At 47.4% G+C, this 26,751-nt stretch overlaps 1 protein-coding gene across 1 annotated transcript in view; it reads left to right on the top strand.

Annotated features, from left to right (window-relative positions):
- Positions 1 to 16,476: 16,476 nt before the first annotated feature.
- The window catches only part of EFR3B (EFR3 homolog B), a 148,939-nt gene continuing 138,664 nt past the window's right edge, over positions 16,477 to 26,751 (top strand). Inside the window, exon 1 of the mRNA XM_060754713.2 lies at positions 16,477 to 17,208. Coding sequence (XP_060610696.2) covers positions 17,202 to 17,208 — 7 coding nt within the window. The 5' untranslated portion in view covers positions 16,477 to 17,201. The remainder of the gene's footprint in view (positions 17,209 to 26,751) is intronic.

Consider the following 26,751-nt stretch of genomic DNA (forward strand, 5'->3'; position numbering starts at 1 on the left):
ACCGAAAGGGGGCGGAGCTGGGTGACGTCAGCGCCTCTCTGCCGCAAAGGGGGCGGGGCCTCGGAGTTGCCAAAGGGGCGGGGCCTCTCCGACAAAAGGGGGCGGGGCTGGATGGCCTTTGGGGCTCCCTCCCTCCCTCCCTCCTATTCTGGGATTCTCTCCTTCCTTCTCAAGGGCTGCCAGGCTTTCTTGGCTGCCATCTGGAATGTGTCCAGAGGAGGGAGACTAAAATGATCAAGGGTCTGGAGAACAAGCCCTATGAGGAGCGGCTTAAGGAGCTGGGCATGTTTGGCCTGAAGAAGAGAAGGCTGAGAGGAGATATGATAGCCATGTATAAATATGTGAGAGGAAGCCACAGGGGGGAGGGAGCAAGCTTGTTTTCTGTATTGTTGAAGGCTTTCATGGCTGGAATCACTAGGTTCTTGTGGGTTTTTTCGGGCTATATGGCCATGGTCTAGAGGCATTATCTCCTGACGTTTCGCCTGCATCTATGACAAGCATCCTCAGAGGTAGTGAGGTCTGTTGGAAATAGGAAAATGGGTTTATATATCTGTGGAATGGCTGGGGTGGGGCAAAGAGCTCTTCTCTGCTGGAGCTGGGTGCGAATGTTTCAGCTGACCACCTTCATTAGCATTTGAAGGCCTGGCTGAGCCTGGGAAAATCCCCTGTTGAGAGGTGTTAAGATGTGCCTGGTTGTATTGTGGAAGGCTTTCATGACTGGAATCACTAGGTTCTTGTGGGTTTTTTCGGGCTATAGGGCCATGGTCTAGAGGCATTATCTCCTGACGTTTCCCCTGCATCTATGGCAAGCATCCTCAGAGGTAGTGAGGTCTGTTGGAATTAGGACAATGGGTTTATATATCTGTGGAATGGCTGGGGTGGGGCAAGGAGCTCTTCTCTGCTGGAGCTAGGTGTGAATGTTTCAACTGACCACCTTCATTAGCATTTGAAGGCCTGGCTGAGCCTGGGAAAATCTTTCGTTGAGAGGTGTTAAGATGTGCCTGGTTGTTTCCTCTCTCTGTTTTGCTGTTGTAATTTTAGAGTTTTTTAATACTGGTAGCCAGATTTTGTTCATTTTCATGGTCTCTTCCTTTCTGTTGAAATTGTCCACATGCTTGTGGATTTCGTATGATATTGTTTCAAGCACCCACTTTTTGCTTGATGTTCAGGCAGTGCTTCTTGTAGGGCAGAGCACGATCCAGAGTGACTCCCAGGTATTTGGGTGCGCTGCAATGCTCCGGTGGGATTCCTTCCCAGGTGGTCCTCAGAGCTCAGGATGTTTGTCTGTTCTTGAGATGAAAGGCACATGTCTATGTTTTAGATGGGTTGGGGATCAGCTGGTTTTCCCTGTAATTATCACGGGGTGTATGCGCCCTACACCACTGGAGAAATTACACTGCTTAGCCGGTATTGCACCACCTGACATCCGCCGGGAAGTAGCAGCCAATAGTGAAAGGACCAAGACAGAGACATCTCCAGCTCATCCCTTGTTTTGGTATCAGCCAGCTCGTCAACGACTTAAATCTAGAAATAGTTTTCCAAGATCTACAGAGACACTCGCTGGAAGACCTCAGCAAGCGAGAGTCCAAAGGTGGCAGGCTCAAACCAAGAACCTCAACCAATGGCTGATACCAAATGAGAGGCTCCCCCCTGGGCACACAGAAGAAGACTGGGCGACTTGGAAGACGCTGAACAGACTGCACTCTGGCGCCACGAGATGTAGAGCCAACCAAATGAGGCCACAAAGTTGAATCCACGACATGTGAGTGTGGAGAAGAGCAAACCACTGGCCACCTGCTTCAATGCAACCTGAGCCCTGCCACATGTGCAATGGAGGACCTCCTTGCAGCAACACCAGAGGCACTCCAAGTGGCCAGATACTGGTCAAAGGACATTTAATCAACTACCAAGCTTGCAAAATTTGTGCTTTTTTTATCTGTTTGTTTTGTTTTGTTAGAAATGTAATACAATGGTCTGGTTGCTGATGACACGATAAATAATAATATAGCAGGGTACAAATAAAGTTAATAATAAGAATAAGAATAATAATCCTGGGTCTGAGTTAAGTTAATGAGTTGGGAACCAATCAGAGATTGCTATGTGTGCTTGTATAGAATTGTATATAAGGAAGTCATGTACAGTGTATATCTCTCTCCTTGTGCTGTGATGTTGTTCGTCGAAGGCTCTATGTAATTGATTAAAAGAACCTGTCTGCTAAGACAAGATATAACTGTGTGCTGCGGTAAGTTTGTAATGTCATCTAGTCTGGAGGAAAGACAATGGTAAAACTGACCATGGCCGGGCATGTGCTCAAGTGTCTGTAAAAGGTTCCAGAGTGACTGCAGGCTGTGGGAGCAGTTGACTGAAAATACTGTGCAGGAAGAAGCTACTGGAAAGTGCTGAAGTTGTGCAACTGATCTGCTGCTGAATTGTGAAATTAACCCCAACAAGTAGGTATGGGTGAACTACAACTCCCATATGCAACCCCCATCGTCCATGGCCCATCCTCCTCCAAAGTGCACCAGTATTTATTTATTTATCGTGTCAGGAGCGAACCAAAACAGTTGTATTGCATTTTTAAAAGACAGAAAAACAAACAAAACACAAAGTTTGCAGACTTGTATTCTATTAAATGTCCTTTCAGGGGCGGCTCAACCCATTACGCAAAGTAAGCATTTGCAGTATAGTTGATTTTGCCCAGGGGCGCCCTGGGGGGGGGGGGGGGGGGGAAATAGACCTTGACATATGTGAGTTGTAGTTACTGGGATGTATAGTTCAAATAGCATTCTGAACTCCACCAATGATTGAATTGAACCAAATATGGCACACAGAACTCCCACGACGAACAGAAAATATATATCAGTGATTGGTGGGGGGGGGGGGGGGGGACACCAAAATACTGTTTGCTTACCATTGAAAATTACTTAGGGCCGCCTCTGTGTCCTTTGACCAGTATCTGGCCACTCGGAGTGCCTTTGGTGTTGCCTCAAGAAGGTCCTCCATTGTGCATGTGTTAGGGTTCAGGTTGCATTGCACCAGGATGTAGAGTGGGTCATGGGGGCTCTGTGTGCTAAGTTTGGTCTTGATCAGTCATTGGATGAGGGTCGCAGCGGTCTCAGGAAGTGAGTGGAGGTACCTCAAGTCCCATCATCCGTGGTCCACCCTCCTCGAAACTGTACCAGGATATATAGTTGTTCATGTGTGCCAAGTTTGGTCTTTATCGGTCTTTGTTGGAGGCCACAGTGGTCTGTGGGAACCGAAGGGTTTGAAAGTACTACAAATTCCATCATCCTTTGTCCGTCCTCCTCCAAACCTCACCAGGATGTAAAGGAGGTCATGGGGGTTAGGTGTGCCAAGTTTGGTCCAGTTCCACCAACCGTGCTGGATAGATTAACATAGCACAATATCGGTATTATATATTACTATATTGAGCAGTTCGAAAAAATGCAAGTGTGAGTAGATCAATAGGTACCGCTCCGGCGGGAAGGTAACGGCGCTCCATGCAGTCATGCCGGCCACATGACCTTGGAGGTGTCTACGGACAACGCTGGCTCTTCGGCTTAGAAATGGAGACGAGCACCACACCCCAGAGTCAGACATGACTGGACATAATGTCAGGGGACTACCTTTACCTTTACCTTACCATTGTAATATTATTAGTAACATTACATGTCATATAAAATATATAATTATAATATTGTATTATTATTATTATTATTATTATTATTATTATTATGTTATTGCATTACATTATAATATTATAAATACATATACAATTTAAATGTATATAAATTAAACCCCCAAGATAAAAAGATTGTGACAATGTGTAACTTTTATTCTTATGGTTATGTGTTGTTTAAACAGTAGTTAATAAATGGTAAGTATGTAGGATTATATTTTGTTAGCGATGGTGGCTGGTGGCTTGAGCTGAGTTGCCATAGCAACGGGGGCGGAGCCAACTGCCTCTTCACGGGGCAGCTTTTTGAAAGTGGCAGTCTGTAAGCCAGTGAGCTACAGGGAAGACTGAATCTCTGCATGGAGATTCAGGGAATTAGTTTGTGACCAAAGGGGTTACAGGAAAGGACCCGGTAGTGATAAAACTACAGGGGGTTATTGATTCTGGGTTAAGAATCAATGTTTGGCTGGGAGCCAATTCTGTTAAATAAGCCTTTTAGCTTATTTGTTTTATTAGGACAGTTGTCCAGGAAAAATACATCTGCTTATAGAAACCTCTTGTCTGTACCTAAAGTTACTCATGAAACCTTACTAATGTAACCAGTCAAGAAACAATCAAATCTGTTATACCTTGCTTGTTCCAATAAAATTGTTACTGTTCTCCTCAAGCCTTGCCTGATACAGTTTCTCTTAAGTCAAACAGCCTGCATAAGAAGTAAAACCAAACCAGGGACAAAAAACGCTACGCTATCAATACTTCTGTAAATAATAGTCCCTTTATAAACCAGCTCCTAAGCTGATGTTGATCATTGCCCAGCTTTCCTCACAAATTTGGTGGCAGTAATTTTACCCTTCTTTACAAAGATACACTACCAATTAGAGATACTAAGGAAACAAATGAATACATCACAACTAGTGGAAATAGGAAAAAAAAATGTTAGACGACAGCATTTCGAAAATCTTCTGGACACATTCCAGTTTGTCTATATCTCCCTTCAATTGTGGTGCCAGTTTCCGGCAGGCACAAAAACAAAGTTTCTGGAGTAGAACAACTATTTTCAAAGTAAATACCACACAATTACACAAAAAATAATACTTTCAAACCAGGAACAGATTTTTTTTACAAATTTTGTTACATAATATTATGAGATGACGTTTTACGGTGCGTTTACACTGCAGAATTAATATAGTTTGACACCACTTTAACTGCAAATAACATGAATCCTGGGAGTTGGAGTCCTTTAGCAATTAAAATTATGAATATTGCTGCATGTGTGGTTCATGCAACAAGGTGTGACTCGTCATAATGTTGATTTTAAATTGCATTGTTGTGTCTCAATCAAGGGATGTAATAGCAACGAAAAGGGAGCAACAGCAGCAAGAGAAATCTAAATGTGTAGCATCCCTGTCAATTTCTGGCTTCCTCCTCGGATACTGAGAAGAATCATGCGCAAATTAGAAACAGATTTACGAATTGGGTTGGAAATTCTCCAGCCAAAGAGAGCCACATAATTAAATTTATATATTTTTAATGAAAGAGATTCGCTTAAGCTGAAATCCCAGCACTCCTTTAATTCCAGAATGAAGTGATTAATTAATAACATGAGCCATAAAGCTGCAGATATGTTTCCCAGTTGGCTCTTTACCCAAAAGCCCCATTTTTTTAGATTCTTGCAAAACTACTACAGTTTTTTCAGAGCTAAGGAAAGGCAAGGGAAGCATCTACACTATGGAATGAATGCAGTTTTGTTACAGTAAGTCGTAGCAGGATCAAGTGTGTGTTAAAGAAAAACCTTATGGTGTTAATTATTATGTACAGCTGGTAATGTAGGTCAGCCAGCATGTTTGGGCCACACCCGGTGGGGTGTAACTGTATGGGTTTTGGAGAAGCAATACGCTACTCTGAGGAAGAGAAGCAATATGATGTAATGCTAGAATGCTCTAACAACGATGCTCTTTGCTATGGTGGAATAGCTATTTACCCAAGGTTTATGTTTTGCTCTCTCATTTGAATGAAGATGAAGAAACCTTATTCTGTGTTACTTGCAAGGACTATGTAAGTTTATTGCACTGTTTGATTTCGTATGCGCCAACTGGGAGAGAGAGTTGGGGAGCGCTCCTTTAATCGAAGGGGAAATGTTGGAGGAAAAGGGGGGCATCGGCTAAGACGGAATGTTGGATAAGCGAAGGTCGGATAAGCGAGACTGTATTGTAATTTGACCTGGGGGTGGAGGGATCCATGCTCGACATCAATCCTAAGCTCATTATGTGTCTCCCCAGGCATTGCACAGGGATAGGGTTTTTTCCTAAACTAAAAGTTGAGATGTTCCCTGAGGTGTGAGGTGCATAGGTAGTGCTTATGCAACTTTTGGCGAGTTCATTGGGAAGTTGCCGGAAATTGGAGGAAAGGTCATTGCAGGCTCCATTGCTGCAGCCTATGGGGCCACCAATCCCTGGGTTAATTTTGACTTTGGTTCCTTTTCTTCACGCTAGAACTTCCAGCGCATGGGGGAAAGGGCCTGTTAGGACCGTCACTCCCAGAACCCCCCAACTATAAGTCAGTGGGTGTGCTGGCATGGCTGTGCCAGGACATTTGATTCTTTTTCTTGCACTGTTCGTTTGTTTGAATTCATTTGGGCCATGCATTTTGCAATTGGGTAGCTTTGCCCAGGTTGCAGTCATAGGACCAATAACCTATCAATCATTGTTAGAGCCTTTAGATCCGCCCCTTTCCCCAGGTTTGGAGGGAAAATGGACTTTTAGTTCAGTCTCACAGTTTAGAGCCTTACAGCAGGAGGTGTGAGCTTTCTCTGTCCCATCTGTAAAAAGCTTCACTTCTTACAGCTTTTGCTGGGGAAAAAGGAAAACCTCTAGAGCTTTGCTGGGGAGTAATTTATTATTTATTTATTTATTTACAGTTTTTATATTCCGCCCTTCTCACCCCGCAGGGGACTCAGGGCGGATTACAGTATACACATATATGGCAAACATTCAATGCCAGTTTGACAAACAACGTATAACAGACAATACACCGAGGCTATTTAACCTTTTTTTCTGGCCGTCAGGGGAGCTGCTGCTTTTTATCGTCCATCAGCGACACCGATGAAGTTCTTCCGCATTCCACATTCCCTGGAGTCTTTTTTCTTTATGGCCTCATAAATTAGTTAATTTAGCCTCCCACACAAGGTGGTACCTTATTTTCCTACTTGACAGATGCAACTGTCTTTCGGGTTGCAAAGGTTGACAACAGGCTACACAATGGCTGGACACCCACTCCAGCCCGGGCTGGCTTCAAACTCATGACCTTTTGGTCAGAGTGATCTTAATGCAGCTAACACTCAGCCAGCTGCGCCACAATCCCGGTGCAGTTCCACAGCTTTGCTGGGGGAATATAGCCAGCTTTGCTGGAAAATAAAGGAATGGTTCCACGGCCTTTGTGGGGCAAATCTACAGGACACCAGCTTGGCAGATCTACAGCAACCATTGCCTGGTAAGGGACCACTCGGTCTATCCATAACACAGCTTGGAGCCGGGAGTTGTGGCCTCATGCCAGCAGGGTAAAGAAAGATTGCCCAAGGAGGGGTCGGAAGGTAGGAACAATTTATCAAGCAGTTGCCTGTCCCTTGTTGGCAGATCGAGAAAGCTACGAGTTTTTCAAGATTATAAAGCATTTAATTCGTTTGTTCGAAGATTTAAGCCTTAATAAAGCACTTTATTGAACCTATTTTGAGCCTCTACAGAACTTTGTGTTGGGAAACCTATGGGACCCTTTAGCTGAGGCACCCCCGCGTCCTGTTGGGAACACAGAAAGCACGTCCTGTAAACAGACATTGTCATAGGCCCAGCACATGACAGCACAGTAGGCAAATGAAGGTACATATATACGCCCTCAAGACACAACCTTGGCCCCTTTCCCCTAAATGCTTCTAGCTAGAACATCCAAAGCGGAAAGGTAGTGGCCTTCTTGATCTGCCATAAGCAACTTGGAGGCACCATGACATTACTTGCCGAAAAGTTTTTGCAATTTCCAGAAACAAGTGGTCTCAATTTGCAGAAGAGGCTTTGGAAAGGAGATGTCTCAAAGGCAACGTCAATGTTCCTTTCTTTCAGTCTCCAGCATGTGACAGCTGAGCAGCGTTTAGTCAGATGCATTTCTCCACTGTCCTAATAATAGACCTGGCTCTCTCCCTTCGGACACTGGGTCTCTTCCGCACTTTGAATCTCATTCTAGTTTCAAAGTGGGAAAGGTCAGGGCCATCAAGGGACATTTGGGCCCGGGGAATGTTTTGACAGGGTGTCCCCCGTAGTTTAACAGAAGCACAACAAGTGGCTGTGGACACGAGGCAGGTAAGCACCTTTGAAACAAGTTGGTTTCTTTGGGCTGGGAAGATTAGAGAGCTGGGCCAACACAAGGAACTTCGACAGGAAGAAACATATGTTATTGCACTTAGGCAGAAGAAATGAAAGGAAGAGATACAGGATGGGGACGTCTGGCTGGAAAACAGGGATTTAGGAGGTTTGAACCCGCGAGATGAAGTGAGCTCCCATCTGTCAGCTCCAGCTTCCCATGCGGGGGCATGAGAGAAGCCTCCCACAGGATGGTAACACATCCCCTGGGCAACGTCTTTGCAGACGGCCAATGCTCTCACACCAGAAACGACTTGCAGTTTCTCAAGTCGCCCCTGACGCAAAAAAAAAAAAAAAAAGAGAATTTGTTTATTTATGTATTTACTTATTTCTATGCCGCCTTTCTCAACCCCTGGGGGGACTCAAGGCGGTTTACAACATACTAATGGCAAAAATTAAATGCCAACATACAGTACACAAAGAAATAATAACTAATTACTACATAGAACTATGAGAAGATGGACCAATGCAATGTTTCTAAGCCAAAGAGCCAGTGTTATCCGTAGACACCTCCAAGGTCATGTGGCCGGCATGACTGCATAGAGCACCGTTACCTTCCCACTGGAAGTCCCATCTGACCTTTCACAGTTAGTAAGTTCAGCAGCTCAGCGGTTTAACCCGCTGCACGCCTGGGGGCTCCAACAGTATTCATATTTATTTATTTATTTATTTATTTATTGCACTTGTTAACCGCCACTCTCAGCCCGAAGGCGACTCGTGGCGGTGTACAGAACATAGAACATAAAGACAACAGTTACAGTAAATCAGGATCATAACACACATCTTACTAACACACAGCTAATTAAACTAAAAATCCGCTTCGTCTTGTTTGGGCCATAATCAATCTCGTCGTCATAGTCCATTCCGGTGGTCATTCCAAAAACATAGCACTTAATTGAAGGCCTTTTCGAAGAGCCAGGTTTTCAGGCCCTTACGGAAGGCCATGAGGGAGGGCGCCTGTCTAATTTCAGCGGGGAGGGAGTTCCACAGCCGGGGGGCCACCACCGAGAAGGCCCGCTCTCTAGTCCCCGCCAAGCGTGCCTGTGAGGCAGGCGGGACCGAGAGAAGGGCCTCCCCGGATGATCTCAAGGTCCTCGTGGGCTGGTAGGCGGAGATGCGGTACTCAAGGTATTTTGGGCCGGAACCGTTTAGGGCTTTGTAGGTTAGCACCAGCACCTTGAATTGGGCCCGGTAGCTGATCGGCAGCCAGTGGAGCTGGGACAGCAAGGGCGTTGTGCGCTCCCTGCGTCCTGCTCCGGTTAATAACATGGCTGCCGCGCGCTGGACTAGCTGGAGCTTCCGGGCCGTCTTCAAGGGCAGCCCCACGTAGAGAGTGTTGCAGTAGTCGAGGCGGGATGTGACCAAAGCGTGTACCACCGTGGCCAAGTCAGACTTCCCAAGATACGGGCGCAGCTGGCGCACGAGCCGAAGCTGTGCAAATGCTCCCCTGGTCACCGCTGAAACCTGGGGATCCAGGCTCAGCGATGAGTCCAGGGTCACACCCAAGCTGCGAACCTGCGCCTTCAAGGGGAGTGCGACCCCGTCCAGCACAGGCTGTAACCCTATACCCTGTTCGGCCTTGCGACTGACCAGGAGTACCTCTGTCTTGTCTGGATTTAATTTCAGTTTGTTCGCCCTCATCCAGACCGTCACAGCGGCCAGGCACCGGTTCAGGACTTCGACAGCCTCCTTAGTAGCAGGTGGGAAGGAGTGACAGAGTTGGACGTCATCTGCGTACAGGTGACACCGCACCCCGAAACTCCGGATGATCTCACCCAGCGGCTTCATGTAGATGTTAAACAGCATGGGGGACAGTATGGAGCCCTGAGGAACACCACAGGTCAAAGGCTGTGGCGTTGAACAGGAGTCCCCCAATAACACCTTCTGGGTGCGACCCTCCAGAAATGACTGGAGCCACCGCAAGGCGGTGCCCCCAAGACCCATCCCTGCAAGGCGTCCCAGAAGAATACCGTGGTCGACGGTATCGAAGGCCGCTGAGAGGTCCAGAAGCACCAACAGGGACACACTCCCCCTGTCTAGCTCCCGGCGGAGATCATCCACTAAGGCGACCAAGACCGTCTCGGTACCATGTCCCGGTCTGAAGCCAGACTGTGCCGAATCCAGATAATCCGTGTCTCTCAAGAATACCTGGAGTTGTGAGGCCACCACGCTTTCCATGACTTTGCCCAAGAAGGGAAGATTGGAAACAGGCCGAAAGTTGTCAAATTTAGTGGGGTCCAGTGATGGTTTCTTCAACAGCGGCTTTATAATAGCCTGTTTTAGGCTCGCTGGAATCGTGCCTTCCCGAAGGGAGGCATTAACCACCACCGTTACCCACTCAGCCAATCCCCCTCTGGCCTCTTTCAGAAGCCAGGATGGGCAGGGGTCTAGGATGGACGTGGTAGGCCTCATTCCTCCAAGTATCTTGTCCACATCCTCGGGTTTCACAAACTGAAAAGAATCCATCAAAATAGGACAAGCAGGTGCTTGTGTCACATCCACAGAGACTGCATTTAATGTGGTGTCCAGCCCAGAACGGATCAAAGCGACTTTGTCTGCAAAGAACCGAGCAAATGCTTCACAGCGCGTGTCCGAGTTGTCAGGGCTCCCACCTGAGGTAGGGGGAGTTAAAAGACCTCTGACAATCCGAAACAACTCCGCCGGACGGTTTTTTGCAGACGCAATAGTAGCCGCAAAGAAAGTTTTCTTTGCGGCTTTTATTGCCGTGGCATATGCCCTTAAAAAGGACACAAACCGTGTTCGGTTTGGCTCGCTTGGGTCCGAGCGCCACACGCTCTCTAGTTCCCTCTTCCTTCGCTTCATCGCTGCCAGCTCCTCAGTGAACCAAGGAGCTGGTTTAGCTCGGTTACTTGAGAGGGGACGTTCCGGAGCGATCCTGTCAATTGCCCTGGTCATCTCCCCATTCCAGAGAGCGACCAAGGCCTCGACATGGTCACCTACCGAGGTGGCGGGAAAATCCCCAAGAGCCATCAGGAATCCGTTCGGATCCATAAGCCTCCTGGGGCGGACCATCTTAATGGGTCCTCCACCTTTGCGGAGGTTAGGGGGCGCAGTGAGCCTAAATCTGATCAGGAAGTGGTCGGTCCATGGCAACGGAGAGATGGACAACTCCTCCACACCGCCACCCTGCTCCCATCCCTGGCAGAAAACCAAGTCCAATGTGTGTCCAGCACAGTGGGTGGGGCCAGTTATTTGTTGGGACAGCCCCATGGTTGCCATGGCAGACATGAAGTCCTGAGCCGCTCCTGTGAGGGTCGCCTCGGCATGGATGTTGAAGTCCCCCAGCACAAGAAGCCGTTGGGACTCCACCACCAGGCTCGAGACCACCCCCGCTAGCTCAGGCAGGGAGACTGTAGTGCAGCGAGGTGGACGGTACACTACAAGAATCCCTATTCTGTCCCGGTCACCCACCCTCAGGTGGACGCATTCAAAATTTGTGGTCTGCGGGATGGGACTCCTGGTCAGATGGATGGAATCTCTATAGACCACTGCGACCCCACCTCCCCGTCCTCCGGCTCTTGGTTGGTGTTGCACGGAGAAACCTGGAGGACAGAGCTGGGAGAGGTTTACGCCCCCCGCTTCATCCAGCCAGGTCTCCGTGATGCACGCCAGATCTGCCCGCTCCTCCAGGATTAAGTCCTGGATCCAGGTCGTTTTTCCGTTGACAGATCTGGCGTTCAACAACACCACCTTCAAACCAGAGGGCCCGCTCACCTGGTTACACCAATTTACCTTAGGAGACCGGTTGGGGGTTGTTAATGTGGATAAGCGGTCCGAATTAGGCCGAATTCGAGGTCTCCTTTTCCCGCATCTCCTCCTTCCCACCACGACCTCTATGGGGGCCCCTCGGCTGTTGGAACACCTCCCCCCCTCCATGCCGCAATCCCAGGTCAAAAGCTTGCTTTCTGCTTTGCTCGTTGTTAGATTATTTGGTTCTTGCCAGCATCCTCTCTCCCCCTCCTCCCCCCTCCCCACCCCATTTTCATTAGCAGGCTCCAATCCACCTCCTCTCCTGCCCCCACCGCTACACAGTAGTAACTGTGACTATACTACTGTTATCTTGGGAACCAAGATCCAATGCGGCTCCCATTCATTTGTAAGGTCTATCAATCAATCACTTTATTAATACTCACCCTTTCCCCAAGACTGCTGACGGTTAATGCCTTGCTTGTCTAAAAACAAGGGAGGAACAAGAGATTGTGATTATTATGATTATTATGAACAAGTCCTATGAGGAGCGGCTTAAAGAGCTGGGCATGTTTAGCCTGAATATGTGTGCCAGCTGGACCATTATGTATGTATGTATTTATTTATTTACATACCATCTTTCTCACCCCTGGGGGGACTCAAAGCGGTTGACACATAAATAATTGGCACTGATACGATGCCAATACAAACAATTGCAATAGCAAAACCACAATTGAACATAAATAATAATTAAAACAATACATCAACAAGTATTAAAACAATAAAACAGTCTCATCAGTCGAATCGCCATTCCAGTCAATGTCCCTCTAAAATGCTACATACATCTACTGTCCGAAGGCCTGGTCCCGGAACCATGATTTTAATTTTTTTCTAAAAGCCAGGAGGGAAAGAGCGGATCTTACTTCATAAAACCCTATACGGCTCCGGTCCAGCGTACCTGTCCGAACGTATCTCCTTCTACGTCTCATCTCGGAGCTTAAGATCCTCTGGGGAGGTCCTGCTCTCGGCCCCGTCATTGTCTCAAACACGTTTGGCAGGGATGAGGGACAGGGCCTTCTCGGTGGTAGCCCCCCACTTGTGGAATACACTTCCCGGGGAAATTAGATCATCGTCATTCCTCCTCACCTTCAGAAAGAAGGTAAAATGTGGTTGTGGGACCAGGCCTTCGGGCAATCAGCTTAAAGGGCAATGGATAATATTTGACTATGACTTGGAAGTGGATTTGGATCAGTGAAGCGGAGTAATCATTAGTATATGGCGAGAAAAATAGCCACCAGACTGATTGTAAGTATACTGTTTAATTTTTTTTAATTTTAATATTCATGGTTTTAATTGTTATTTTTGCTACTTGTATTTTATGAAGCGGCATTGAATTGTTGCCAATTGTAAGCCACCCTGAGTTCCCCTAGGGCAGTGTTTCTCAACCTGGGGGTCGGGACCCCTGAGGGGGTCGTGAGGGGGGTGTCAAAGGGGTCACCAAAGACCATCAGAAAACATAGTATTTTCTGGTGGTCATTGGGATTCATTGTGGGAAGCTTGACCCAATGCTATTGTTGGTCGAGTTCAGAATGTTCTTTGATTGTAGGTGAACTATAAATACCAACAACTACAATTCCCAAATTTCAAGGTCTATTTTCCCCAGACTCTACCAGTGTTCACATTTGGGTATACTGAGTATTCGTGCCAAGTTTGGTCCAGATCCATCATTGCATGAATCCACAGTGCTCCTCTTTGTAGGAAGTTTGACCCAATTCTATTGTTGGTTGAGTTCAGAATGCTCTTTGATTGTAGGTGAACTATAAATCCCAACAACTACAACTCCCAAATGTCAAGGTCTATTTTCCCCAGACTCTTCCAGTGTTCACATTTGGGTATACTGAGTATACGTGCCAAGTTTGGTCCAGATCCATCATTGCATGAATCCACAGTGCTCCTCTGGATATTGGTGAACTACAACTCCCAAACTCAAGGTCAATGCCCACAAAACCCTTCCAGTGTTTTTTGTTGGTCATGGGAGTTCTTTGTGCCAAGTTCGGTTTAAATCCATCGCTGGTGGATTTAAGAATGCTTTTTTATTATAGATGAACTATAAATCCCAGCAACTACAACTCCCAAATTACAAAATCAATCCCCCCCCAACCCCACTAGCATTCACATTTGGGCATTGTTCTGTCGCTGCTGAGCCTATAGCTAGTTGACTTTAGATATAGGATGTGTAACCTTTACCCAGCGGGAAGCCAGGGGCCCTAGGAAAAGTTCTCAGAGGCTTCCTTTACAAAAGGAATCTTCAAATGGCTTAAAAGGTACAACAAAGTCTTTTATTAATGAATCCAACAGGAATTGTAAAGCTTTCTTGGCAAAGTATCAGTTCTCTCAAACGTGTCCACAGGGAACAGGCACTATCTTCAGTACCTTTCTTCAAAGGAAAATTCCCCTTTTTAACTTCTCCCAAGGCTAACTAAAATCCAACCCTCACTGGTGTGGGCTCCTCTGCCAGGCCGAACTGCTTCTTGAAACACTGAGAGGACCTACCAGACAGGCAATGGATGTTCTTTAGAGTTTAAGGCTGTCTTCCTGGAAACTCCCAAGGCTGTAGGAAGGAATCCCTGGGGTTCTTAGGAGACTCTTAAAGCTGTGGGAATGCTTCCCTGGCGTTCTTCCCTGGAGCTCTTAAAGGTTGAAGCCTTTGTATAGGGGAAGTAAACACATCCTATACATTGGCTAACCTTGCTGTGACTGACTGAAAAGGCTCCCTTCCCTCCAAAGCCTAGAAAGGGGGCGGAACCAGGGAACCCAATTATAATTGACAGGTGGCTTGCCCTATGAATGCAGCCAAAAGAAGCCACCTATTTGCAGAGTTCCTGAAACTTAGAACTATGAACAAATTTTGTGCAAAACACAAAATTGGAGCCCTGGAACAGCCGTTCCAGAACAGGCATATTGGCTCAATTTAGTCCAGTGAATGAAAATATATCCTGCATATAGGATATTTACATTACGATTTATAACAGTACTAAAATGACAGGTATCAAGTAGCAACGAAAACAATATTATGGTTGGGGGTCACCACAACATATGGAACTGCATTAAGGGGTCACGGCATTAGCAAGGTTGAGAAGCACTGCCCTAGGGGTTGAGAAGGGCAGGGTAAAAATGTTCAAAATAAAATAAATTGGGAGTGTGTTCCATAGGCAGGGGGGCCACAGCCGAGAAGGCCCTGTCTCTCGTCCCCGCCAGATGTATTTGTGCTGTTGACGGGAGCGAGAGCAGGACCTCCCTGAATTATCTTAGATTATGAGATGGGATGTAGGGATGGATGCATTCAGACAAGTAAGCTGGGCCAGAACCATATAGAGCAGTGGTTCTCAACCTTCCTAATGCCGCGACCCCTTAGTACAGGTTCTCACGTTGTGGTGGCCCCCAACCATAACGTTATTTTCATTGCTACTTCTTTAATTTTGCTACTGTTATGAATCATAATATAAATATCTGATATGCAGGATGTATTTTCATTCACTGGACCAAATTTGGCACAAATACCTGATACGCCTAAATTTGAATACTGGTGGGGTTGGAGGGGATTGATTTTGTCATTTGGGAATGTTGGAGATGCTGGGATTTATAGTTCACCTAAAATCAAAGAGCACTTTGAACTCCACCAATGATGGAATTGAATCAAACTTGGCACACAGAATTCCCACGGCCAAGAGAAATACTGGGAGAGTCTGGTGGACACTGACCTTGAGTTTTTGGAGTTGTAGTTCACCTACATCCATAGAAAACTGTGGACTCAAACAGTGATGGATCTGGATCAAACTTGGCACAGATAATCAATATGCCCAAATGTGAACACTGGTAAGAGTTTGGAGAAAATAGACCTTGCCATTTGGGAGTTGTAGTTGCTGGGATCCATAGTTCACCCACAATGAAATAGCATTCTGAACCCCACCAATGATAGAATTGGATCAAACTTCCCACACAGAACACCCATGACAAAGAGAAAATACCATGTTTTCTGATGGTCTTTGGTGACCCCTCTGACACCCCTTTGCGACCCCCACAGGGGTCCCAACTCCCAGGTTGAGAACCACTGCCCTAGGAGTTGAGAAGGGCAGGGTAAAATGTTCGAAATAAAATAAATTGGGAGTGTGTTCCATAGGCAGGGGGGCCACAGCCGAGAAGGCCCTGTTTCTTGTCCTCGCCAGATGTATTTGTGCTGTTGACGGGAGCGAGAGCAGGACCTCCCTGGATGATCTTAGATTACGAGGTGGGATGTAGGGGTGGATGTGTTCATAGAATCATAGAATCAAAGAGTTGGAAGAGACCTCATGGGCCATCCAGTCCAACCCCCTGCCAAGAAGCAGGAATATTGCATTCAAATCACCCCTGACAGATGGCCATCCAGCCTCTTGTTCGGACAAGTAAGCTGGGCCAGAACCGTATAGAGCTTTATAGGTCAAAACCAGCACTTTGAATTGGGCTCGGCGATGGACCTTTGGCGGTCTTGTGGAAAGGGTGGGCACTGATAAAGAGATTGATTGACAGGTCTAAGTATAATAATCTAATGGTGCCAAAACAACTCTTTTTCTTTCCCCCTTGTTTTCAGAGGAAGCAAGGCATGGGTCCTCTCCTCCGGGAGACTCCGGCCTCCTCCTCCTCCTCCTCTTCTTTGCATGGGCGTGAGGCCATGTGAGGCAGGGATGGCTGAGTCCCCTCAGCTGTCAAAAATCCCCTGTTTGCACCACTGACAGCTGCATCCCGTTTCCATGGAAACCATGTGAGGAGGAGGAGGACGAAGAAGAAGAAGAAGGCAGCAGCATCAGTTAGCCGAGGGGAGGGACCCGCCTGACAAAGGATCGCCCCCATCCTTGCCCACCAGCTCCGAAAGCGGGCATCTCTGACCCACCCAAGGATTTCTTTTGCTGTTGGCTTCCAGGAGAATAAGGAGAGACACAATATGTTGCCTGGCTGGAGATGAGCCTCTGAGCATCCCTCTGATCTCTCCGAGGAACAGGTGGTCCGAGGGGGGTCTCCATCCTTGGATGCCTGCTCAAAATAGAACGGATAATCCGCTTTGTCCGGGAGTCAAGAGAGGAAGGGGAAGCAAACTGCAAAGCGGGAGCAGCCTGTGGATGCTGGGACCTCCTGCTTCTCAAGGAAGGAGTTCCTAACAAGAGCTGGTGTCAAACTCTTGGGAGACTTTGGGATTTGCAAGCCAAGGGAGTCTTCTTTCCAAGGGACCCTGTGGATGCTGGGACTTCCTGCTTCTCAAGGAAGGAGTTCCTAACAAGAGCTGGTGCCAAACTTTTGGGAGACTTTGGGATTTGCAAGCCAAGGGAGTCTTATTTCCGCCTGAGATTCAACATTGTTGGGACAAGGAGGACATCGAAATGACAGGTGAGTTGTTGGGGAAATTCAGACAGAGGGAGGCATGTGGCTACTGAGGGCCAAAAGAGACCCAAAAGCCCACCACCTTCGTAAAAGCTGGATGGCCATCTGTCAGGGGTGCTTTCAATGCAGTTTTCCTGCTCCTTGGCAGAATGGGGTTGGACTGGATGGCCCACGAGGTCTCTTCCAACTCTAGGATTCTCTCACTTGCCACCTCGTAGCCACCACTCTTTGGTTTTGCTTTTTCTCAGTGCACTCTTTTGCTATTAGTGTTTGTCAGGAGAGTTTCAATAGCTATTTATTTATTGTGTCATCAGCAACCAGACATTTGTATTACATTTTTAACGAAAACAAACTAACAAACAGACAAAACCCAGAATTTGCAAGCTTGGTAGTTGATTAAATGTCCTTTGACCAGTATCTGGCCACTTGGAGTGTCTCTGGTGTTGCCGCAAGAAGGTCCTCCAATGTGCATGTGGCAGGGCTCAGGTTGCATTGCAGCAGGTGGTCAGTGGTTTGCTCCTCTCCGCACTCACATGTCGTGGATTCCACTTTGTGGCCCCATTTCCTCTGTATCTCGTGGTGCCAGAGTGCAGTCTGTTCAGCGCCTTCCAAGTCGCCCAGTCTTCTGTGTGCCCAGGGGGGAGTCTCTCATTTGGTATCAGCCATTGATTGAGGTTCTGCGTTTGAGCCTGCCACTTTTGGACTCTCGCTTGCTGGGATGTTCCAGCGAGTGTCTCTGTAAATCTTAGAAAACTATTTCTTGATTTAAGTCTTTGACGTGCTGGCTGATACCCAAACAGGGGATGAGCTGGAGATGTCACTGCCTTGGTCCTTTCACTGTTGGTTGCTACTTCCCGGCAGATGTCAGGTGGTGCAATACCGGCTAGACAGTGTAATTTCTCTAGTAGTGTAGGGCGCAGACACCCTATGATAATGCGGCATGTCTCATTAAGAGCCACATCCACTGTTTCAATGGTGTATTCCTATAAAGTAGGTTGGACTAGATGACCTTTTGGGAGTCCCTTCCAAGTCTAATGCCTGGGAGTCCAGTGGAGACTCCTTTTCCAAAGTTTGAAACAGAGGCAGGATGATAATAGAGTAGACCTATTGAAATAATGGAAAGTTTGCAAATAATCGCATGTCCTATTTATTCAATCTAACTGCTGTTAATTGGATTTAGAAATTTGAATTCACAATTTCTATGTTGAGCAATCTTACTTTGTTAATCGTGTTGTTTTCGTTACTATTTTTAACCTGGGTTGTTGTAGCTTTTTTCAGGCTATATGGCCATGGTCTAGAGGCATTCTCTCCTGACGTTTCGCCTGCATCTATGGCAAGCATCCTCAGAGGTAGTGAGGTCTGTTGGAACTAGGAAAAAGGTTTATATATCTGTGGAATGACCCGGGTGGGACAAAGGACTCTTGTCTGCTGGAGCTAGGTGTGAATGTTTCAACTGACCACCTTGATTAGCATATAATAGCCTGACAGTGCCTGGAGCAATCTTTTGTTGAAAGGTGATTAAATGTCCTTGTTTGTTTCCTATCTGTTGTTGTGCTGTTGTAATTTTTGAGTTTTTTAATACTGGTAGCCAGATTTTGTTCATTTTCATGATTTCCTCCTTTCTGATGAAATTATTTGGATGTTTTACTATCCTGTGGGAGGCTTCGCTCATGTCACTGCATGAGAAGCTGGAGCTGACAGAGAGGAGCTCACCCCACTTCCCAGATTCGAACTGCCGACCTTTCAATCCGCAGTCCTGCTTGCACAAGGGTTTAACCCATTGCGCCACTGTGGGTGGGCTCCACTATAAAAATATTATTATTGTTATTATACTATAAGAAATATTAACAATAATACCAAGGCTGCATTGATGCTGTAGGATTTGACCCACTTTAACTGCCATGGCTCAATGTTGTGGGATCCTGGGAGCTGTAGTTTGGTGGTCAGAGAAAGCAGGAGGCCTTGTAAAACTACAACTTTCAGGATGGACATTTCTTCTGAAATGGATTGTGACTTCTGCCAGTTCCTTTAATACACTAAAACGAAGTTTATCTGGCTCTGGAAGCTTGCATTCATTTCGATTAGCCAGATACTCCCGTGCTGCCTTGTTACCTCTTCTGTGCTGCATTTCCCGCCCTGCATCCTCTGCTCCATTATTGCAAATCCTGTCTTTGTGTCATTTGGGGGCAGTTGTGCTCTCCCCTTGGATGGCCATTGCCAAGCCGTGGCAGATTTCTTTTCATAACCGCAGGGTGAAACAATCTGCAGGTGGGAGGTGATTGATCGGAGCAAGCAAATTACTGCTGATAGCTGGAAATTGCTGTCATTCTGCACAGCCGAGATTGCTGGCTGTCTTTTGAATGGCAATTCCCAGTTGCTGGATTGGCACATGGCTCTCTCTATTTGTGCATCCAACAGCCACGCCATCTGCTCAAGGTGCACGAATCATTGAATCCGAGACCCCAAGGGCCATCCAGTTCAACCCCCTTCTGCCAGACTGGAAGACACCACCCAAGCTCTCCCGACAGATGGCCATCCAGCCTCTACTTCAAAGCCTCCAGAGAAGGAGACTCCACTAGTCTGCTCTCAGACAGCTCTTATGATCATGAGGTTTTTCCTAATGTTTAGCAGGAATCTTTCTTCCTGGAGTTTGAATCTCTTGTTCTATTGAGTCCCAATTTCTGCAGCATCAGGAAACAAGCTTGCCTATTTGCTTAAGGGTGCCTTTGGCCCTTTTAATATATGTTTTGTCAATAAACTGTTTATTACCACGTTTGGTTACTTGGTGAGTGCTGTGAGCAAGGTGAACTCCTGCTGAGGTGCAAAAGCCTTAATATTTTAGAATGGCGTCTTGAAAATTATTAGCTCCATCCAATGCACCTTTCATTCAATTTCATTCATACCCTTACTTACTTAGGTGATCCCTCGTTGTCCGAGTAGGATTGTCTTCCAAGATCAGTGTCCTGGCGATGGGTCCGTAGGTGACTGTGGAGCCCTATTCTTGACCTGCATCTTCTCCCGCAGTGAAGGCATTGGTTTCCAGGGGAAGGCGGTCCCGATCAGGGTTGGCTTGACGCAACTTCCTCTTGGTACGTTTCTCTCTTTCGCCCTCCATTCATACCTCTTCAAATTCTACAGCACTGCTGGCCACAGCTGACCTCCAGCTGGAATGCTCAAGGGCCAGGGCTTCCCAGTTCTCAGTGCATGTGTATGCAATTCAGGGTGCCTGCCAGTCATTGCTCAATTGCATTACCCTCTTCCACCTTCACAAACTAACTTAACCCAGGACCTTCTATACGAGAGTCAAAACCATTCCCTTCTAAGTTAAAACAAAACAAATATTCTCCAGTATACTACTTCTTCTTCTTCTTCCTCCTCCTCTTCCTCCTCCTCCTCCTCCTCCTCCTTTTCTTCTTCTTCTTCTTCCTCTGCAATCCCTCATTGGACGAGTAGGATAGTCTTCCATTATCTGTATTCTTGTGAATCCGTAGGTGACTGTGGAGCCCTATTCTTGACCTGCATCTTCTCCTGCAGTGAGGGCATTTGTTTCCAGGTGGGAGGCGGTCCCGGTCGGGGTTGACTTGACGCGCCTTCCTCTTGGCACGTTTCTCTCTTTCGCCCTCCACTTGTGCCTCTTCAAATCCTACAGCACTGCTGGTCACAGCTGACCTCCAGCTGGAGCGCTCAAGGGCCAGGGCTTCCCAGTTCTCAGTGTCTATACCAGAGTTTTTAAGATTGGCTTTGAGCCCATCTTTAAATCTCTTTTCCTGTCCTCCAACATTCCATTTTCCATTCTTGAGTTCAGAGTAGAGCAACTGCTTTGGGAGACGGTAGTCGGGCATCCGGACAACGTGGCCGGTCCAGCGGAGTTGATGGCGGAGGACCATCGCTTCAGTGCTGGTGGTCTTTGCTTTTTGCAGCATGCTGGCATTTGTCCGCTTGCCTTCCCAAGAGATTTGCAGGATTTTCCGGAGGCAACGCTGATGGAATCGTTCCAGCAGTTGCACGTGACATCTGTAGACAGTCCACGTCTCGCAGACGCATAGCAGGGCTGGGAGGACAATAGCTTTATAAACAAGCACCTTGGTATCCCTAGGGATGTCCCGGTCCTCAAACACTCTCTGCTTCATTCGGAAAATGCTGCACTTGTAGAGCTCAGGCGGTGTTGTATTTCAGTGTTAATGTTGACCAGGGGCGGCTCGTCCATTACGCGAAGTAAGCGGTCACAGAACACTTTTTTTTGCCAGGGGTGCAGAGGCGCCTCTGTAAATACCCCTCGACCACCACTTGAGGAGCGCCCCCTCAGCTCACAACAGCCCTAGCAGTTCGGGGGGAGCCTTGGCTTTCTTGCCTCGCTGCCGGGAGATCCTCTTCCCAAAGGGGCCGGGCCCTTGAGCCTCGCCTAGCCCCTCTCGTTCCTGCTCCACCTGGCCATCGGGTGCGCGAGCAGAGCCGGCGCTCAATCGTTCTGTGCGTTCGATCCCTTCCCCATGACCGGCTTCCTTTCCCGATCCCCCGGCGCTCCACCTGCCTCCTCTCCTCTCCCCAATCCGCAGGTGAGCCAAGTGGTGGAGCCGCCACACCTGGCCCGCTTCGGGTCCGGAGGCGTGTCTGAAGACCCCAGCGTGCGCACCAAAAGTCGCCTCTTCTCCTGACTTTCTCTTCAGCCATTGGGACCAAGAGAGAGAGAGAGAGAGAGAGAGCCCCTCCGGCTGGAGGTATCTCCCACCTCCGCTCCCTCCTTTGTTTTTGTGCCTACCTTCAGGAAAGGTGGGCATCTCCACCTCTGTCTCTCTCTCTCTCTCTCTCTCTCGGTCCCAATGGCTGAGGAGAAAGTCAGGAGAAGAGGTGACTTTGGTGCACATGCTGGGGTCTTCAGGCACGCCTCCGGACCCAAAGCGGGCCAAGTGTGGCGGCTCCACCACTTGGCCCACCTGCGGATTGGGGAGAGGAGAGGAGGCGGGTGGAGCGCCGGGGGATGGGGAAAGGAAGCCGGTCATGGAGAAGGGATCGAACGTGGAGAACGCGGGCCAGGCAAGGAAACAAGTGCGGCAAGCGTAGGTACTGGGATGTATAGTTCACCTACAATCAAAGAGCATTCTGAACTCCACCAATGATGGAATTGAAACAAATATGGCACACAGAACTCCCACGACAAATAGAAAATATATATCAATGATTGGTTGGGCGGGGGGGGGGGGGGGGGGGGCGCCAAAATACTATTTGCTTACCATTGAAAATTACCTAGGGCCGCCTCTGATGTTGACTTTTGTGGAGAGGGGGCTGCCAAGGGAGCGGAAATGGTCCACATTTTCTAATGTTACACCATTAAGCTGTATTTCGTACCCACACATATCAAATCCACATTTATCAAATCTGCATATTGTCTTTCTTGTGACACTTTTTTCTGCCAAAGTGTAGGACCGTTCCATCTTGTTAATATCTTGAATTGCTTTGCCGAGAATGAGACACAGGTTTATTCCAGGTGAGGTCTGATTAAGGCAGAAGGCGGCCGGGAAGGGGGTGGGGGGTATGACTTCATCTAGGCTCTAATTGATGCAACCTAAAGTATCATGCTTTTGTATTTCTTTGAATGTACCTTCAATTGCTCAAATGCAAAATCCAATTACAGGGGACAGCCTTTATGGACCCCGAATCCCGTCTGCGTCCCAGAAAATGAGAGAAGGGGATATGATCAAAAGCCAGGCTGTAATGAAAAGGCCCAACTCCCCCAAGAGCCGCTCTCTGAGTCATCCCTCCCTGGTGTCTAGTTAAGTGCAAACCCTGATCCGGTTTTGTGGCATCTGAGCTTGGCATCTCAGACAGGCTGACAGCTGGAAACGAGCTCTTCCTGAGACATTCTTTGGGTGCATCTACAGTCTAAAGCAATCGATATTCCTACTCCACTATGTTGGAAGGGATCCCCAGAGGCCATCCAGTCTAACCATCTCCTGCTGTCCTGAAGGACACAATCCAAGCCATCATGACAGATGGCCATCCAGCTTCTCTTGAAAAACCTTCACTCTACCAGACTCTAAGGCAATCTATATTCCTACTCCACTAAGTTGGAAGGGACCCCCAGAGACCACCCAGTCCAACGATCTCCTGCTGTCCTGAAGGACACAATCCAAGCCCTCCTGACAGATGGCCATCCAGCCTCTCTTGAAAAACCTTCACTCTACCAGACGCTAAGGCAATCAATATTCTTACTCCAGTATGTTGTAAGGGGCCCCCAGAGGCCATCCAGTCTAACCATCTCCTGCTGTCCTGAAGGACACAATCCAAGCCCTCCTGACAGATGGCTATCCAGCCTACCTTGAAAAAACTTCACTCTACCAGACTCTAAACCAATCGATATTCTTACTCCACTAAGTTGGAAGGGACCGCCCATGGCCATCCAGTCCAACCATCTCCTGCCATACTAAAGGGCACAATCCAATCCTTCCCGAGAGATGGCCATCCAGCCTCTCTTGAAAAACCTCCACTCTACCAGACTCTAAGGCAATCAATATTCTTACTCCACTATGTTGGAAGGGACCCCCCAGAGGCCATCCAGTCTAACCATCTCCTGCTGTCCTGAAGGACACAATCCAAGCCCTTCTGACAGATGGCCATCCAGCCTCTCTTGAAAAACTTTCACTCTACCAGATGCTAAGGCAATCGATATTCCTACTCCGCTAAGTTGGAAGGGACCTCCAGAGCCCATCTAGTCCAGCCCCCTTTGCCAGGCAGGAAGACACAACCAAAGCCCTCCAGAAAAGGAGGTTCCACCAGACTCTAAGGCAGTCTATATTCTATTCAGTTGAAAGGGTCCCCCCAAGGCTATTCAGTCCAATCCAGGAAGAAATAATCCAATCCTTCCCAACAGATGGTCATCCAGCCTCTCTTGAAAAACCTTCACTCTACCAGATGCTAAGGCAATCTATATTCCTACTCCACTAAGTTGGAAGGGACCCCCAGAGGCCATCCAGTCCAACCATCTCCTGCCGTACTGAAGGGCACAATCCAAGCCCCCCTGGAAGATGGCCATCCAGCCTCTCTTGAAAAACCTTCACTCTACCAGACTCTAAAGCAATCAATATTCTTACTCCAGTATGTTGTAAGGGACCCCCAGCAACCATCCAGTCTTACCATCTCCTGCTTTATTGAATGACACAATCCAAGCTACCCTGACAGATGCCCATCCAGCCTGCCTTGAAAAACCTTCACTCTACCAGATGCTAAGGCAATCAATATTCCTACTCTACTATGTTGGAAGGGACCTCCAGAGACCATCCGGTCCAACCATTTCCTGCCATACTGAAGGGCACAATCCAAACCCTCCTGACAGATGGCCATCCAGTCTCTCTTGGAAAACCTCCACTCTACCAGACTCTAAGGCAATTGATATTCTTACTCCAGTATGTTGTAAGGGACCCCCATAGGCCATCCAGTCCAATGATCTCCTGCCGTACTGAAGGGCACAATCCAAGCCCTCCTGACAGATGGCCATCCAGCCTCTCTTGAGAACCCTTCACTCTACCAGACTCTAAGGCAATTGATATTCCTACTCCGCTAAGATGGAAGGGAACCCCAGAGGCCATCCAACCTAACCATCTCCTTCTATACTGAAGGGCACAATCCACCATTTTTAACTGCCATGGAATCCTGGGATTAGCCCTCTTTGTTAGATAAAGACCTTGTAAAACTACAATTCCCAGGATCCCATAGCATCGAGACAGGGCAGTTTAAGTGGTATATGAGGGTGTATCTACACTGTCGGGATTGATGCAGCCTGACACTACTTTAGATGCAAATGGTAGAGAAGGTTAGAGACTTTGGAAAACTACAACTCTCAGGATCCCATAGTATTGAGACAGGGTAGTTAGTTGAAGTGGCATATAAGGGTACATCTACACTGTAAGGATTAATGCAGCTTGATACTACTTTAAATGCAAATGATAGAGAAGGTTAGAGACCTTGGAAAACTACAACTCTCAGGATCCCATACCATTGAGACAGGGTAGTTAGTTGAAGTGGCATATGAGGGTACATCTACACTGTAAGGATTAATGCAGCCTGACACTACTTTAGATGCAAATGGTAGAGAAGGCTAAAGACTTTGGAAAACTACAACTCTCAGGATCCCATAGTATTGAGACAGGGTAGTTAGTTGAAGTGGCATATGAGGGTACATCTACACTGTAAGGATTAATGCAGCCTGACACTACTTTAGATGCCAATGGTAGAGAAGGCTAGAGACTTTGGAAAACTACAACTCTCAGGATCCCATAGTATTGAGATAGGGTAGTTAGTTGAAGTGGCATAATCCTACACTGTAAGGATTAATGCAGCTTGATACTACTTTAAATGCAAATGGTAGAGAAGGCTAGAGACCTTGGAAAACTGCAACTCACAGGATCCCATCGCATTGAGACAGGGCAGTTGAAGTGGCCCATGCGGTTACATCTACACTGTCAGTATTGATGCAGCTTGATACTACTTTAGATGCGAGTGGTGGAGAAGGCTAAAGACCTTGTAAAACTACAACTTCCAGTATTTCATCACATTGAGCCATGGTAGTTCAAGTGGCATATGAGGGTGCATGTATGCTGTAAGGATTAATGCAGCTTGATGCTACATTAGATGTAAGCTGTAGAGAAGGCTAGAGATCTTGTAAAACTACAACTCACAGGATCCTATCGCACCGAGACAGGGCAGTTGAAGTGGCGCATGCGGTTACATCTACACTGTCAATATTGATGCAGCTTGATACTACTTTAGATGCGAGTGGTAGAGAAGGCTAAAGACCTTGTAAAACTACAACTTCCAGTATTCCATCACATTGAGCCATGGTAGTTCAAGTGGCATATGAGGGTGCATGTATGCTGTAAGGATTAATGCAGCTTGATGCTACATTAGTTGTAAAACTACAACTCCCAGGATCCCATCACAGTAAGACAAGGCAATCAGGTGTCAGACTGCCTTCGTTCTCCAGTGTAGCTGCACCTTGTAATGGATCCACGGCAACTCAAGTGGGATTTATAGTTTTGCAAGGTCCTTTGCTCCGAATGTGCTCACCCGAATGTGAAAAATACGCTTTGCCACCTGACCAGGAATGCCAGAACGAATGAAGCGGAGAGGGCCTTTGAGGCTCTGTTTCTGCAGCCTTTTATCGTGGTTTAATGTGACAGTCTCCGCTCCCCAAAGGGCATTCTTTGCTTTCAAGTCCCGAGTCCAGAACATTAGAAACACATCAAGCAGGCAGACGCTTATAAATGTTAATGAAGTTTTCAAGCATGATGCGGTGAAGGAGGAGACGGAGGAGAGGAAAAAGGAAAGATGTGACTGGGAGGGGATGTCAACACTGGCGCAGGCCAGTTTCTTCTCATCTGGCCCCGTTTTCATTTGATTTACAAGGAAACAACACAAACAACAACAATAATGGGTTGTTGTCGGTTTTTCGGGCTACATGACTATGTTCTAGAAGCATTCTCTCCTGACGTTTTGCCTGCATCTATGGCAACCTCTGAGAAAGTCTGACTTGGCCACAGTGGTCCACGCTCTGGT

This window comes from Anolis sagrei, chromosome 1, assembly GCF_037176765.1.
Source record: "Anolis sagrei isolate rAnoSag1 chromosome 1, rAnoSag1.mat, whole genome shotgun sequence".
NCBI classification, from domain to species: domain Eukaryota; kingdom Metazoa; phylum Chordata; class Lepidosauria; order Squamata; family Dactyloidae; genus Anolis; species Anolis sagrei.